This window comes from Gorilla gorilla, chromosome 14 (genome assembly GCF_029281585.2).
Source record: "Gorilla gorilla gorilla isolate KB3781 chromosome 14, NHGRI_mGorGor1-v2.1_pri, whole genome shotgun sequence".
NCBI classification, from domain to species: domain Eukaryota; kingdom Metazoa; phylum Chordata; class Mammalia; order Primates; family Hominidae; genus Gorilla; species Gorilla gorilla.
In genome coordinates this window covers 57,336,248-57,353,798 of record NC_073238.2, presented here as the reverse complement: position 1 = coordinate 57,353,798, position 17,551 = coordinate 57,336,248, and the positions used below count along the sequence as shown (strand labels likewise).

Genomic DNA, 17,551 nt, shown 5'->3' with positions numbered 1-17,551 from the left:
CATGGAGGGGAAAAAAAGAACCAATATGAACACATAACAACTGACTTTAGGAAAAGGAGATAAATTAGGAAGCAGAAGAGAATTTGGCCAAATTCTAATTAATGGCTTTAGAAATATTCAAAAGGATACCACATTAATTAAAAAATGGGTTGCCAGAAAAAAGAAACAAGAAAGAATCCTTGGAAGTTAGAAAATTACTAACGTTGGCCGGGCACAGTGGCTCACGCCTATAATCCCAGCAATTTGGGAGGTTGAGGTGGGTGGATCACTTGAGGTCAGAAGCTCAAGACCAGCCTGGCCAACATGGTGAAACTCCATCTCCACTAAAAATACAAAAATTAGCTGGGCGTAGTGGCGAGTGCCTGTAATCCCAACTACTCAGGAAGCTGAGGTAGGAAAATCACTTCAACTCGGGAGGCAGAAGTTGCAGTGAGCCGAGATTGCGCAACCGCACTACAGCCTAGGCTCTGTCTCCAAAAAAAAAAAAAAAAAAAAATTACCGATGTGAAGAATTCGGTGGATAGATGAAAAACAGAATGGACGTTTCTAAAGGCCAACCTGGTGATCTGGAAAATAAGCTGTGAAAATATTGTAGAATGAAGAGCAAAGAAAGATAAGGAGATGGAAAATAAGAGATAAAATGGTAAGAGACATAGAGGACAGACATCTTTTTATCAGGTCCAACATCTTTCTCATCTTTCTGTTCGGAGTTCCAGAAGCAGAAAAGAGAGACAATGAAAGGAAGAAATAATAAAAGAAAAAACTGTAAGAAAATCTTACAGAACTAAAGACCATTTTCAAATAAGTTAGGGCTCACTAAGAATTCTCGTGAAATTCCAGAACATCAGTAAGAAAGAGAAAATCCTACAAACTTTCAGAGCTAAAAATAAAAGCCACCACCACCAAAACGTAAAACCCCAAAACCCAAACAACAAAAGAAAACCAAAACAATAGGTTGTCTACAATGGAATAAGAATAATAAGACCACCAAAAAATCTAGCTGTGAGTATGCAGGAATGCGGGAGTTCAGGCACTGAGGCTTAGTCTCAGCAGAGATTTCTATACTTCTCTAATGTTGGCTTCACCAGATTTCAAGGAGCTAGCAGCTGATAATTAACAGTGAGAACAAAAGAAACAAACTGTTTAACAAAGCAGAAAATACATTTACCATCCATGCATTCCATATAAAAGACTTATCCAAGGCACTATTTCAGCAAGATGAAAAAAAAGTATGAAAAAGAGATAAGATTGAAAAACAACATGTTAAAGCTTAGAGAAAGCAAATAAAGTTTAAAGAAACAATGAAAAGACACCCCCATTGAAACTTGAGCCCTGGACAATCTTCTTTGAATGACAGAGATTTAGTGACCCACAATTACAGTTCCTGTCTTTTTAGTAACCCTATTTGGTTCAATAATTAATAATATTTACAAAATCAAAACACTGTGTATACTGTGTTTATGAGGTGTGACATTGGGATTCATTAGTACCAACAGAAAGTATGCACATATTTCATTTCTCAGTTTCCCTGGAATGATTACTAGTTTTAAAATTCTTTAAAAGTACTTGCATCTTTCCTGAGGTAGAAATATAATTATGATTATGACAATGATAAAGATATTCTGAGATGTTTTACTGCAAACTCTAAGAGTAGCACTTTGTGAAAAAGAAGCCAGATTTATTGAAGGCTAAGTTTCTTACCTTGAGCCCCACAAAGAGGGAAAAGGGGGTACACACATCATTTCCCTTTAAGAAATGCAGGTACCAGGCTCAGACTCTTAAGTAAGGCTCCTCTGAGATGAGGGAGCAGGTCATATGAGCCACTGAATAAAGAGTTTACATGAGTATATCCCTTATAATCTCTTGAATTACCCTGCCTTATCTGTAAGCCTCTACCAACTACTGAAGATTTTCTCATTTTCTTGCTCTCTCTTCCTTTACAATGTTAAATAATGTAGTTTTGCACAGCTTGGTAATTTTCTATTTACACTATACTGAAGATCACCATAACAGAAAAGAAACGATTTCTGAAATTCTTTCCATTTATTATTTATAAATATATGGAAATATATAAATAGAATTCATTTAAAGAACTATGTTAGAGTAGTAGCAATGGACACAGTAACATAGTTCTTTCAAGCCATCATCACCTATCACCTGGACTATCTCAATACCCGCTTACTGGTTTCACAGCTTCTACTCTGGCTCTAGGTAGCAAGCAGAGTGATAACCTAAAATGCACATCACATTGCCTCCATGCTCAAACCCTTCCAAGGGCTCTCTTTCACGCTTAAGGTAAAATTTGAAGTTTTTTTTCATTGTCTATTAGGCCCTAAGGGATCTGGGCCCAAGCTACCACTATTCCCTTCATACACTCCTTTGGAGTTACTCTTGCTGCTAGACTCATTTGCACCTCAGGACCTTTGCAGTGATCCCACCACCTAGGAAGCTCTTACACCAGAGGCTCGTATGGCCTGCTCCCTTATCTTCTTGGAGAAACCTTACCTGGCCTATCTAAGGTAAAGATTCCTCATTGCTGTTACTCTTTAACCTCTTACCCTGATTTGGTTTTCTCAAAAGCACTCGACACTTTTAGGTATTATATATCTTACTTCATTTTTTTTTTTACACTGTGTCTCTCCACTAACATGTAAGCTCCTAGACGGCAATGTCTTTGGTCCATAACTATATCCCACTGTCTATGGTAATGTAGTATGTAGTAGGTGCTCCAAGAATATTTACTGAATACCTACCAATATTTTAGCCAAATAAAATATAAATAGGAAAACAGAAAATACACCTATGTTCCCTCTAATCACAGACATGCATTTATAGGACTGTAAAATCACTTGCTGTTTTTTTGAATCTAAGTTTAATTATTTGTCAGTATGTCATCCTTTGGTGCTGTCATTATTCATGGCTAACTAAGCCTCACAAGCCTGTAATGTCTTTGCTAAAAGAAGCAATTCATTTCTTGTGACCTATACCATAATATAAATATAAGATACTATACATAAACATTGAAAATTTCTGGTTTTATGATCATGAACTAGAACTTGATAAATTTAATAGCTGTGATAATGGTATTAACATGACATTCTGTCCTCCAATAAATTACAAATTTGGAAAAAATGACAGTCTTTCTGGTAAGTTTTGAAATATTTATTGAAATAACATATATAAAGTAGGTAGTTTAGTAGTTTTACATTTAGTAGTATTATATCAACTTTGACATAACTTACTTTCCCTGTTTAATTACTGTTCGTTTATTTAATAAACATTTAGTGAGTCCCCATCCCTGTGCCAGGAACTCAGAATAGCTGATGATCAACTTGGTTTGCAGCAATTTGACAATCTCAAATCTCAACCAAGTTGATCTATCCCAGATCTGCTTCTGTTTCCCTGAAGCCAACGTTTATGCTGCAGGGCCTCACTGACTTTTCTTATATTGTCTTCAGTGGTTATAAACTACAGTCCATACTGTTGCTTTTACGGATACACACTGTCATTCATTTTTTCACTTACATTCAGCTCCCCAGAGTAGCTATAATGCTGGTACGAAAATGTATAATAAGTTCTACAGGATTTCATGGTTGAAATCTCGTAATTTTATGTTTGAGATGGCCAGGCATGATGGTATAAGGGGACTAGTTTCAAATTACAAGATGGCATCAACTCTTGGAAAAGCTTCATCAGGACAAGAACCATGTCTTCTTTGTTCATCAGCTATTCCAAGCTCCTGGCACAGGGATGGGGGACTTACTAAATGTTTATTGAATAAATGAACAGTAACTAAACGGGTAAAGTAAGTTACATCAAATTTGATGTAATACTACTAAACAGATTATAATAATTAGATGTCAAAACCAGGAATAAAGTTAGATATAAAAATAATGTGACCAATAACTTAAAAGAAACTGAGCCAGTAAATTAGACAAACTCACCAATGATATAGTGAAGGAAACAAACTTCTACAAACATTGGAAAATCCAAGACATTTTCTAAGTTAATTGAAATATGTCATATGAACAAAAATCAAAATGAGTCTTCTAACTAAAGCCACGTTTAACTTACAGGAGTTGAAATCTTCTTTGCAGTTTCTGTGATAACTTGTTCTAGAGGTTTCCAGATCCGAAATGCGTAGCGACCTAAATAGTAAAAGGAATAAAAGCAAACGTATTTTCTATAATCAAAATCAATCAACACCTTCAAAGTGCTTGCAACAGTATTTATTGATAGTTTATATATGTTATTGCAATAAGTATTTCAAAACTTACCAGAAAGATGGTCAATTTTTTCAAATTTTTAATTTATTGGAGGGCAAAATTTCATGTTAATACCATTATCATAGCCATTAAATTTATCAAGTTCTAGTTTATGATCATAAAACTAGAAATTTTCAATGTTTATGTATAATATCTTACGTTTATATTATGGTATAGGTCACAAAAAAATAACATCCTAGTATTCTTTATACAACAAACTGTAAAGTCCTATTACATATAAAAGATACTTATAATACTAAAATGATTAATTGTATTGCTTTTTATGATAATCACTTTGAAATATATAGAAAACAAATTATATTTATGATCTATACTACATAGAAATGGTTTTAATGAATTATCTCTAAAGTAAAAAAGCAATTACATATGAAATACTTACCAAGGATGTTAATTATCAATTTTTCTTACTAAGGATGGCTACTCTCTCTGAAAACTTATTTTTAGTTCTTTCCCTAGTTGGGAATCCCAATAATCAAAACTCCCCTGAGTTTTAACAACTAAGAGTCAATAGTAAAACAGGTTCTAAATTATTTTGAGGGCATCAAATAAGAGTAAAATATTATCTAGCTACTTTATCTTTTGCACCCCAATCAGATTGTGTCTTCTACTAGTATCTCTTTCTCCAAGAGTCTTGCTAGAAAACCAGTATATGACACTACAGGCTTTAATTCAACTCTAACCATAAGCCTATTTGCAAATCAAGAGTTCTACTGCAAAAATTCAACTACCTAGACCTTTTAGAAAAATTTACCGGCCTATGTATACTGTTATTCTGTGCAAACATGTTACAGTGAAAGACAGGATGCCAGAAATGGGAAAATGTGAAGATAAAAAGGTCTTGAGATAAAGGAGAACATTAAATAAAGTGAAATTAAATGAGGCTGATTCCCTAACTTGCCTGTATCTCTTATCACATAGATGTCATCTTCCATTTGATTTTATAATAGTATGAAATGTAGCTTTTATATTACCTCAAAATTCTTCAAAACCACAGTGACTGACTTCTAATCTCAGTTAAAAAGCAGTTAAATGCTTCAAGAAGTGACATCTGGAGGTTTACTCTAACTAGAAGACCTAGTTCTAACACATCTAAGTGTACTTTCTCCTAAATTCTATTATTTGGTTGTATTTGGCTCTGGAAGAGATCTCGCTGTTATTTAATATAATATTCTAGTCAGTAATACGAGTTTGGGAATAGTGTGGTCTATACAGAATACACACACCAATTCTTGTCATTTTACAAAGACGACCCTGGAAAAAATACATCTTTATCTAATTTCAAATCAAAACCTTACATTTGAATTCATAACTATGCCTACTCAATTAGAGTAGCATTAATTAAATACTAAAATTCCTTTATGTTTAGGGGCAAGTTTGTCAGAATTCTGTTTGAGACATGATATTCTTCTCATGAAACCTCAGAAATTCATTAAGTATAAGTTATATAACTGAGACATAAGACCTTGATGACAAAAACATCAAGAGAATCTGAACCACTGATCTAGATTTTAAAGTTCTGGTTGTTGAAGTGTTTCATCATTTCCAAGACAAAAGATTAAAATAGTGTTTTAAATGATAATTGTGAGAAAATAAATACCATACAAAACAAGACCCTCCTATTTCTCATTTTTCTATTAGATCTTACTAAACTCTATATAGCCAAAATGGAATGCAGCTCTGCCTAAAAGAGCCAATTAACAAGATCAAACCGATAGAACTTACAAACACAAATGCTAGAACAAAAAAGTAAATCTTTATCAATAAGGACATATTCTCAAATTAACATTTAATTAGGATATAGCTATGTAATTTAAAACTGCTGTAAGTTAATGACAGACTCAGCAAATTTACTTTAGATCTTCAGAACTATTCTTTCGAATGGGCTGGGCACGGTGGCTCACGCCTGTAATCCCAGCCCTTTAGGAGGCCGAGGTGGGCGGATCACGAGGTCAGGAGATCGAAACCATCCTGGCTAAATTTTGTATTTTTATACTAAAAATACAAAAAACATTAGCTGAGCATGGTGGCTGGCGCCTGTAGTCCCAGCTACTTGGGAGGCTGAGGCAGGAGAATGGCGTGAACCCGGGAGGCGGAGCTTGAAGTGAGCAGACATCGCCCCACTGCACTCCAGCCTGGGCAGAGCGAGACTCCGTCTCAAAAAAAAGAAAAACTAGCATTGTGCTGTGCTGAATAATGGCCTTCAAAGATGTCTATGTCCTAATCCTCAGAACCTGCGAATATGTTACCCTTATGTAATAAAACTGACTTTGCAGATGTGATTAGGTTCAGGATCTTCAGATGGGGAGATGATCCTTGATTATCCAGGTGGGCCCAGTGTAATCACAAAATCTTTTTAAGAGGGAAGGAGGAGAGTGACAGTCAGACAGAGGTTGGAAGATGCTAAGCTGTTGGCTTTGAAAATGGAGGAAGGGTCCATGAGCCAAGGATGAAGGCAAACTCTGTAGGCCAGGAAGGGTAAGGAAAGGGGTTCTCCCCAGAGCCTCTGGAAGGGGCACAGTCTTGCCCATTCCAAAAAAAAAAAAAGAACTATTCTTTCGAAAAACGTAATTTTAGCAGTGAAAAAAATTCCCCAGGGTTTATCAAGGTAATTATACCAATACGTTTAGAGACAAATCAATAAACTACACGGAACAACTATGCTCATGAGAAAGAACTGACAGCTTAAAATGTATAAACCTGTCTGCAAGAAAAAATAAATATGAGAGAATAAAGGCACTCCATGCCACTTACATTGCATAATATTAAAATTTCTTTTTGTAGTATACTATACTTCAAACTGAAAAAAAATGCCAGGAATAAACTATTATTGGAGCTAGTTTTTCTGGCTTTTTATCACTAATTTTCTTCCCTATAAAGTTTATCTAGATTTTGCTACAATGACAAATGTTCAGTAACTACAAATGGTGGAAAGAATGAGAATGTATTATGTCTGAAAACCAAAACCTCAGAATACTAAGGGTCTACTCATGAATCACTGTAGATGCTATTTGGAAAGATTTCTCCTGCAATTTATTGGTATATATTCTTTATCTTACCTGCAAATGCAAGAGCTGCAACACCCAGTCCTACAGCTATCAAACTTCTTACCTATGGAAGAAAAAATGAATATTACTTATGATGTAACATGCTGGGTTTTAAAAGTAAATCATTTTTAATAATGAGAATAATTACGTTACAATACTACACTTTCTTTAAGCTCTACTGTGAAGACCAGGACTTAAAAAAATATGCAGTATCTATGGGATTATATCTGCTGCTCACTGTATCAGCTAATTCTCAGTGAACTGATTCTAGATTTTCATTTAATTTCCATATATTTTAATCCACTCTAACCCAGAGCTTTTATATTACCTATTGGTATAATTTTTTCTATAGATGATTTTTAATAGTGGCTTTAATATATTTATCTTCTATAAAGATAAAAAGCACATATTTCCTCCGCCATATTTTACATTTGCAATGTTCAACAGCATTTGCTATATTTAAAAATTTCATGAAACCTTACATCAATGTTTAGGAAAGAAGTCAAGCTTCCAAACTTATCAAAAATGATAAAAAATTCAAAAGTTAGCAGGTCTACCCTTCTAGACCAGTGTAAAAATTTTAAAATAAGGGTCCAAAATTCAGAATGTCAGATATAAGCTAATTCCGATGAGAATTTATTTTAAATTGGCTATATACTCATAATATTCTGAGCTTTTCTCCTTAAACATCTCAGGAAACTATTAGTGTCACAGTAACAAAAGATTTATGTGGCAAGGATCAATGGTAATCCTCAATATCCATTCTCTTTTTTTTTTCTTCAATAGGATCAGGAATTCCTGTTTTTAGCTAGATATATTTTTCCAAGCCTCCCTTAGATTTAGGTATGGCTATGCTAACTAAGCGTTGGCAAGTAAGATACAACCAGAGTAGTGTATGCAACTTCTGAGAAGTCCTACAGAGGGGTAAGGAGATGTCCTTCTCCATTTCTCCTTCCTGCTGGCTGGAATGCATACATTGTTGCTGGAGCAACCCTCTTGGATAAAGTAGGAAGAACAATGAGATGAAAAGACATTGGTTCCAGATGATCACGGAGCTGCCTTCCCATCCCTGAATTGCCTTTATTTATTAATACATGGGATAAAAATAAAAGTTCTATCTTCCTAAGCCACTATATTTTTGGGTTTTAGGCACTTGGAGCCAAAACAAATTCTAATGGATACAAAATTAAGAAGTGAAACCACAGAAACATTTTTGTCTGATAAATGGTGGGAGAGGCAAATCCTGAAGAGTCGGCAGAGACTTTTAAAATACTAGCACAATCTCCCTAGGGAACAGAATGAATAGACTTCTTCATTGGTGCAGACATAGTAAGACGGAGACTGAGACTAAAGAGAGGCTAAAACCAAAAAGCCATTCAGCCATTGGCATTCAAGTTCTGTAGGGAAATACACACCAAGTCATAGGAAATCAAAGTCCCAACCTTCAAGGAATGACTCTATAATGAGAAACATCAGGTCAGCAAGGGCAGCCGCATGAAGGTGTTCTAACTTTAATATGCAAAAACTCTGAGAAATCTAGAGCCGGAGGACAAGAAGAAGGACTTTCCTCTAGGTTTCTCCCCCCATCAGTTCCAGTTTTAAGTCACACCTTTTCACAAGGCAATGACAGCAAGGCCATTTCAGTAAAAGAAGATTCATTCCCTGGCAGAGGAGCGAAAGCCTAGAGCTACCTACCAGAGAGGCAAACTATCTTTGGGGTTCCTTTCAGGTTGTCTAGCCTGCCTGAAACAGGTTATTCCTGAATAGAAGACGTATTGATTTAAAGCAAATGTTCTGCTGAGGTATATTTTTGCCATTTTCTAGCGCTTCCCTGGCGCTACATATTTTGAGCTTTCTGGTCTTAGTCCAATCAAACTATTCAACTATTTCATATGTGAATTATATCTTCTTCCCTTATGTTTATTCTTTCATCTCACTAGAAACACTCATCTTTGCCTACCCAAATCCTACCTGCTCTTAATACCTCAGCTTGAATCTCCCAGATGGCAGAAGTCATTTGCAACACATAGCTAATGGCACATATCCAAATATACATAGGCTTTCTCCAAATTAATAATAAAAAGACAGACAACCAAATAGAAAATGGGCAAAAGACTAAGTCAGTGATTTCACAAAACACACACACAAAATTAAATGGCTAAAACATATGAAAAGGTGCTCAATTTCAAGAGTAACCAGAGAATACTAACAACAACAACAGAATGGTATAGAAATATTAATATCAGAATATAAAGATCTGTGGCCTTTGTGGAACTTGTTTTGTACAGTGATGCATCCCAACAGTATAGCAACAGTATTGACACGTTACAGGGTTATGTGAGGATAAAATATAAGAATATATGTAAAAGATTTAGCACAGTGACCTGGGACATGTCAAACAATCAGTAAATGTGAACTGCTTTTAATACTATCAATAAAAGCTGGGCGCGGTGGCTCACGCCTGTAATCCCAACACTTTGGGAGGCCAAGACGGGCAGATCACCTGAGGTCAGAATTTCAAGACCAGCCTTGCCAACATGGTGAAACCCCGTCTCTATTAAAAATACAAAAATTAGCTGGGCATGGGAGCGTGTGCCTGTAATCCCAGCTACTCAGGAGGCTGAGGCATGAGAATCACTTGAACCTAGAAGGTGGAGGTCGCAGTGAGCTGAGATTGTGCCACTGCACTCCAGCCTGGGCGACAGATGTGAGACTCTCTCAAAAAATAAAGGCTGGGTGTGGTGGCTCATGCCTGTAATCCCAGCACTTTGGGAAGCCGAGGTAGATGGATTACCTGAGGTCAGGAGTTTGCGACCAGCCTGGCCAACATGGTGAAACCCCGTATCTACTAAAAATATGAAAATTAGCCGGGCGTGGTGGTGGGCTCCTGTAATCCCAGCTACTCAGGAGGCTGAGGCAGGAGAATCACTTGAACACAGGAGGCGGAGGTTGCAGTGAGCCTCCAATGGTGCAAGATTGCACCGTTGCACTCCAGCCTGGGCAACAAGAGCAAAACTCTGTCTCAAAAAAAAGAAAAGAAAAAAGAAAAATATAAAGTATTTAATTTTTTATAGATTAAGTATTGCAACATTTTTACTATTTCAACCATTCAAAAGATGAAATAGTTGCCTCCAAAATTTCAAAGAGATTTTTATTTCAAGTTTTGTATAAGAAAACATTAAACCATCAGGCATTTGCTCGTTTTCCACTTTAACAATAAAAATTCAATTTAATTCAACAAATAAGTATTGAGCACTCTGTTGATTATTTCCATTTGTCTCCCCCTAGACCCATTTTCTAGTTTTATCTGCCTTGCTCTGCATCTCTGCCTCACCTTATTTCTAGGGATTCACTTGCCATTTAGCTTCTGGTTGGGTTTCACCAGTGAGAGGAAGCATCAGCAGAAAAAGAAAGAGTGGAAGGAAAGAGAAATAATGGCATAATTTATTCCCCATTTCTTCCCTGCCTTGTTTCTTGTTTGGCCACAGCTCCTGCTGAGAAGGCTCCTCTTTCATGCCTACAACTCTCACTGAGTTCTGGAACATGATTTCTACCCTTGCCCTGTCACCTGGATGAATAACAGTTTCCAAGTGTTGCTAGTCCCTAAGTGATTCATCATCCTTTCTTGGTTATCTTAAACCACGGTCACACCTCTGAAAATAGCCCCTTCAATAAACTATCTTGAAAAAAAAAAAAATCCACCTATTACTACCAGGATCCTCACTGATAAAATCATCACTACATACCAGTCACTGTATTGCATGTGAGAGATGGGGCATGCAACAGGGTAAAGTTGGCCCAAGGGTCTATATCGTATGAGTTCTACATAGAAACTTGAACATGATAGGTAGGCTAATCTCCTAAATCTCTATGCTTATCTCCTAAAGATCTTGCTTTTTATCCTTATAGTTTGAACATTTGTCCACACTCACATCTCATGTGGAAATGTAATGAGGTGGGGCTTGGCAGGAGCTGTGTGGATCATGGGGGCAAATCCCTAATGAATGGCTTGGGCCATTCCCTTGGTGATAAGTGAGTTCTCGCTCTGAATACAAATGAGATTTGGTCATTGAAAAGTATGTGGCACCTCCCACCACACTCTCCCTCTCTTGTACTGCTTTCCGCCATTTGAAATGCCTGCTCCCACTTCACATATCCTGCACCACCATGATGTTATATGGGCTGAAAGAGGTTTCCTCACTATGCAAGGGTCCTCCATCATCAATGCCTCTTTAATAAAAACTCTTCTCAAAGCCGCTTTACTTCCAAAGGAAGCTGGAGTCATTCACTGCAAAGACCATCAAAAGGCATCAGATCCCATCGCTCAGGACAACGCTTATGCTGACAAGGTGGCTAAAAAAGCAGCCATCAAATGGCATCAGATCCCATCGCTCAGGACAATGCTTATGCGGATAAGGTAACTAAAAAAGCAGCTAGCGTTCAAACTTCTATCCCTTTTCTCCTTCTCATCTGGCCACTCCCACCCACTCCCCCACTGAAACTTCCACCTATCAATCTCTTCCCACACAAGGCAAATAGTTCTTGGACCAAGGAAAATATCCCCTTCCAGCCTCACAGGCCCATTCTATTCTGTCATCATTTCATAACCTCTTCCATGTTAAGTTACAAGCCACTAGCCCGCCTCTTAGAACCTCTCATTTCCTTTCCATCGTGGAAATCTATCCTCAAGGAAATCACTTCTCAGCATTCCATCTGCTATTCTACTACTCCTCAGGAATTTCTCAGGCCCCATCCCTTCCCTACACAACAAGCTCAGGGATTTGCCCCTGCGCAGGACTGGCAAATTGACTTTACTCACATGTCAGGAAACTAAAATACCTCTTGGTCTGGGTAGACACTTTCACTGGGTGGGTAGAGGCCTTTCCCACAGGATCTGAGAAGACCACGGCAGTCATTTCTTCCCTTCTGTCAGACATAATTCCTCAGTTTGGCCTTCCCACCTCTATACAGTCCAAAAACAGACCGGCCTTTATTAGTCAGATCACCCAAGCTGTTTCTCAGGCTCTTGGTATTTAGTGGCTCCTGGTTTTACCTCAAACGTTTCTAATCCTTCTTCAACAAACAGTTGCTGGCTTTGCATTTCTCTTTCCTCCAAAATCACCGAGGCCTCGACTTACTGTTAAAGAGGACTCTGTATATTTTTAAATGAAGAGTGTTGTTTTTACCTAAATCAATCTGGCCTGGTATATGACAACATAAAAAACTCAAGGATAGAGCCCAAAAACTCGCCAACCAAGCAAACAATAACGTTGAACCCCCTTGGACATGCTCTGATTGGATGTCCTGGATACTCCCAATTCTTAGTCCTTTAATACCTATTTTTCTCCTTCTTTTATTCGGACCTTGTGTCTTTCGTTTACTTTCTCAATTCATACAAAACCACATCCAGGCCATCACCAATAATTCTATATGATAAATGCTCCTTCTAACAACCCCACAGTATTACCCCTTACCCCAAAATCTTTCTTCAGTTGAATCTCTCCCACTGTAGGTTGCCACGCCGCCCCTAATCCCGCTCGAATAGCCCTGAGAAACATCGCCCATTATCTCTCCATACCACCCCCAATTTTTCGCCGCTCCAACACTTCACTATTTTGTTTTGCTTTTCTTATTAATATAAGAAGACAGGAATGTCAGGTCCCTGAGCCCAAGCTAAGCCATCATATCCCTTGTGACCTGCACGTATACATCCAGATAGCCCGAAGCAACTGAAGATCCTCAAAAGAAGTGAAAATAGCCTTAACTGATGACATTCCATTGTGATTTGTTTCTGCCCCACCCTAACTGATCAGTGTACTTTGTAATCTCTCCCACCCTTAACAAGGTTCTTTGTGACTCTCCCCACCCTTCAGAATGCACTTTGTGAGATCCACCCCATGCCTGCAAAACATTGCTCCTAACTGCACCGCCTATCCCAAAACCTGTAAGAACTAATGATAATCCACCACCCTTTGCTGACTCTCTTTTCGGACTCAGCCCGCCTGCACCCAGGTGAAATAAACAGCCTTGTTGCTCACACAAAGCCTGTTTGGTGGTCTCTTCACGCGGACACGTGAGACACTCAGGAAAACACAAACATCACAAAAATCTGTATACAATTTGAGGGGATTCCGTGGGTTTTCCTGAAGTCCTTCAGCTCACAAGCTCCAACATAAGAATCTTTCTTTAAAAAGAAACAAATCCTGGGTGCGGTGGCTCTACTAAAAGTACAAAATTAGCCAGGCATGGTGGCGCACGCCCGTAATCCCAGCTACTCGGGAGGTTGAGACAGGAGAATCGCTTGAACCTGGGATTGCACTCCAGCCTGGGCAACAAGAGCAAAACTCCGTCTCCAAAAAAAGAAAGAGAAGAAGAAATATAAATATGAGCTCACTGAAGTCAGAGAGGATCTCTCATTCAATTTTCGACTCCTAGAGCACATCAGAAGTTCTGTCACATATATTTTACTTTTTCATTCAATAATAATGTAATAAAAACTTGAGTTTTTAATAATAAAATTAATAGACTACTTCTAAAGACTTATTTTACAGAAGGAAAAACAAAGGGCTTGTAACCTTTAAAAACAACAAAAAGAAAAAAACGGTGGAGAGGAGGCTGGACTAACTTCCAGCTCCCACTCGGACGTGCAGAAACAGCATGTGGAGGCTCACACCGTGAACTTTTGCTCCAAGAACTACTCCAGAAACATATCAGGAAAACCAAAAGAATTCACAGACCCTTTGAAAGCAGCAGCTTGCCATTGCAGACTCCATGAGACAGCAGAAAAACCATTAAGTGCGCAAAGTGTGAGAGGGGGAAAGTCTGCCTCTGAACATGCATCCTCACTGGGGAACCTGAAAATCCAGGAAACAGTAGGATTTAACCTTACCTAGAGCTGAAGAGAGCTGAGCGAAAATTAAAAGTAGAAGCAACAGCAGGAAGAGCCCTATAAGCACTCCTGGTCCCCAGGGAAGCCATTTCTGACTTTATCTCACAGGGGTCCTTCGGGAGGGTTGCCATTGGAATTAGGGAAGGACCACAGGTAGAAGGAAAGTTCCAGATGAACTCTGTGATAATTTCAATTGAGCATGAATTTTCCCGGGAGGAATCGAGGAAGGGGTGGGAGAGGGTCAAACAGGAAGTGCAGATATGAACACAGAAGATGCAGCATGCAGGGAGCCTGAAAGCCATGCTTGCTTTCTCAGTGGGAGGCTTATAGCCTGGGGCAAATTCCCAGTGCTGAGAACCACACCCCCATACCCCACAGTGGCCACAGCAAGCCCTGCCCAAGGACAATCTGAGCTCAGACAAGCCTCACCCTTCCCCAACCTGGTGATCCTTCTCTACACACTGCCACCTTCCACCACCCACACCAACCCACCCCACAGCCAAAAACAAAGGACATAATCTCTTGGGAGCTCTATGTCCCCACCCATCAGCTGAGAAAACCAAATACTTATCCAGGTGATCTTAGGGCAAGCTTGTATCCCCCATACTGCTGCAGCTGATGCTCTCTTGAAAGCTCTACCTCCTGGCTAGAAGCCAACAAACTCAAGCCATTATAGCAACTCATAAAAGAACAACCACACTCTAAGAAAAAAGAAAACAGCTATTTCCACTGCCTGTAGCATCCTGGCTAACCAGAGGTCCTGAGTCTGTCCATGTAACAACTGTACTACTAGTACCCAGTATTCAAGAAAATCAACTCACTAAACAAAACTACAAAGAGTCCACTTCACTCCCATGCTACCTCCACTGGAGCAGGTGCTGGTATCTACAGCTGAGAGACTCAAACACAGATCACATCACGAGACTCTTTGCAGACACTCCCCAGTACTAGCCCAGAGCCCAGTAGCTCTGCTGGGTGGCTAGACCCAGAAGAGCAGTAACAATCACTGCAGTCTGGCTCTCTGGAAGCCCAATCCCTAGAGGAAGGGGGAGTGCACCACATCAAAGGATCACCCCATGGGACAAAAGGATCTGAACAGCAGCCTTTGAGCCCCAGATCTTTCCTCTGACGTAGTCTACCCAAACGAGAAAGAACCAGAAAAACAATTCTGGTAATATGACAAAACAAGGTTTTTAACATCTCCAAAAGACCACACTAGCTCACCAGCAACGGATCCAAACCAAGAAGAAATCTTGTCAGAAATATTGTCAGATAAAGATTTCAGAAGGTTGATTATTACGTTACTCAAGGAGGCACCAAAGAAAAGTGAAAACCAACTTAAAGAAATTTAAAATATAATACAGGATATGGATAAAAATATCCAGAGAAATAGATACCATAAAGAAAAAACAATCACAACTTCTGGAAATGAAAGACACACTTATACACTGGAAAGTTATAACAGAATCGAACAAGTAGAAAAAAGAACTTCATAGCTCAAAGACAAGGCTTTCAAACTGACCCAAACTGACAAAGACAAAAAAGAATTTTAAAAAAGGAACAAAGCCTCCAAGAAGTTTGGGATTACGTTAAATGACGTAACCTAAGAACAACTGGTGTTCCCGACAAAGAAGGGAAATCTAAAAGTTTAGAAAATGTATTTGAGACTCTCCCTCTCCCTCCTCTCCCTCTCCCTCTCCCTCTCCCTCTCCCCACGGTCTCCCTCTCCCGCTCTTTCCACGGTCTCCCTCTGATGCCGAGCCGAAGCTGGATGGTACTGCTGCCATCTCAGCTCACTGCAACCTCCCTGCCTGATTCTCCTGCCTCAGCCTGCCGAGTGCCTGCGATTGCAGGCGCGCGCCGCCACGCCTGACTGGTTTTCGTATTTTTTTGGTGGAGACGGGGTTTCGCTGTGTTGGCCGGGCTGGTCTCCAGCTCCTAACCGCGAGTGATCGGCCAGCCTCAACCTCCCGAGGTGCCGGGATTGCAGACGGAGTCTCGTTCACTCGGTGCTCAATGGTGCCCAGGCTGGAGTGCAGTGGCCCGCTACAACCACCTCCCAGCCGCCTGCCTTGGCCTCCCAAAGTGCCGAGATTGCAGCCTCTGCCCGGCTGCCGCCCCATCTGGGAAGTGAGGAGCGTCTCCGCCTGGCCGCCCATCGTCCGGGATGTGAGGAGCCCCTCTGCCTGGCTGCCCAGTCTGGAAAGTGAGGAGCGTCTCTGCCCGGCCGCCATCCCATCTAGGAAACGAGGAGCGCCTCCTCCCGGCCGCCATCACATCTGGGAAGTGAGGAGCGTCTCTGCCCGGCCGCCCATCGTCTGAGATGTGGGGAGCACCTCTGCCCTGCCGCCCCGCCCGGGATGTGAGGAGCGTCTCTGCCCGGCCGCCCCGTCTGAGAAGTGAGGAGACCCTCTGCCTGGCAACCGCCCCGCCTGAGAAGTGAGGAGCCCCTCCGCCCGGCAGGCGCCCCGTCCGAGAAGTGAGGAGCCCCTCCGCCCAGCAGCCACCCCGTCTGGGAAGTGAGGGGCATCACCGCCTGGCAGCCACCTTCTCCGGGAGGGAGGTGGGGGGTCAGCCCCCCGCCTGGCCAGCTGCCCCGTCCGGGAGGGAGGTGGGGGGGGCCAGCCCCCCGCCCGGCCAGCCGCCCCCTCCAGAAGGGAGGTGGGGGGGTTAGCCCCCCGCCTGGCCAGCCGCCCCGTCCGGGAGGTGAGGGGCACCTCCGCCCAGCCGCCCCTACTGGGAAGTGAGGAGCACCCCCGCCCGGCCAGCCGCCCCGTCCGGGAGGGAGGTGGGGGGGTCAGCCCCCCGCCCGGCCAGCCGCCCCGTCCAGGAGGGAGGTGGGGGGGTTAGCCCCCCGCCTGGCCAGCCGCCCTGTCCGGGAGGGAGGTGGGGGGGGTGAGCCCCCCACCTGGCCAGCCGCCCCGTCCGGGAGGTGAGGGGCGCCTCTACCCGGCCGCCCCTACTGGGAAGTGAGGAGCCCCTCTGCCCGGCCAGCCGCTCCGTCCGGGAGGTGAGGGGCGCCTCTACCCGGCCGCCCCTACTGGGAAGTGAGGAGCCCCTCTGCCCGGCCAGCCGCCCCGTCCGGGAGGGAGGTGGGGGGGGTCAGCCCACCGCCCAGCCTGTCGCCCTGTCCGGGAGGGAGGTGGGGGGTCAGCCCCCCGCCTGGCCGGCCGCCCCATCCGGGAGGGAGGTGGGGGGGTCAGCCCCCCGCCGGCTAGCCGCCCCGTCCGGGAGGGAGGTGGAGGTTCAGCCCCCCACCTGGCCAGCCGCCCCATCCAGGAGGTGAGGGGCGCCTCTGCCCGGCCGCCCCTACTGGGAAGTGAGGAGCCCCT

The 17,551-nt window shown here is 41.7% G+C and overlaps 1 protein-coding gene across 2 annotated transcripts in view; it reads right to left on the bottom strand.

Moving 5' to 3' along the window:
* The window catches only part of DNAJC15 (DnaJ heat shock protein family (Hsp40) member C15), an 88,670-nt gene that overhangs the window by 35,745 nt on the left and 35,374 nt on the right, over nt 1-17,551 (bottom strand). For both annotated transcript variants that reach the window (XM_004054439.5, XM_063697307.1), the window contains exons 2-3: nt 7,343-7,394; nt 4,075-4,148 (exon numbers count right to left, since the gene is read on the bottom strand). In XM_004054439.5, the coding sequence (XP_004054487.2) occupies nt 4,075-4,148; nt 7,343-7,394 (126 nt within the window). The remainder of the gene's footprint in view (nt 1-4,074; nt 4,149-7,342; nt 7,395-17,551) is intronic.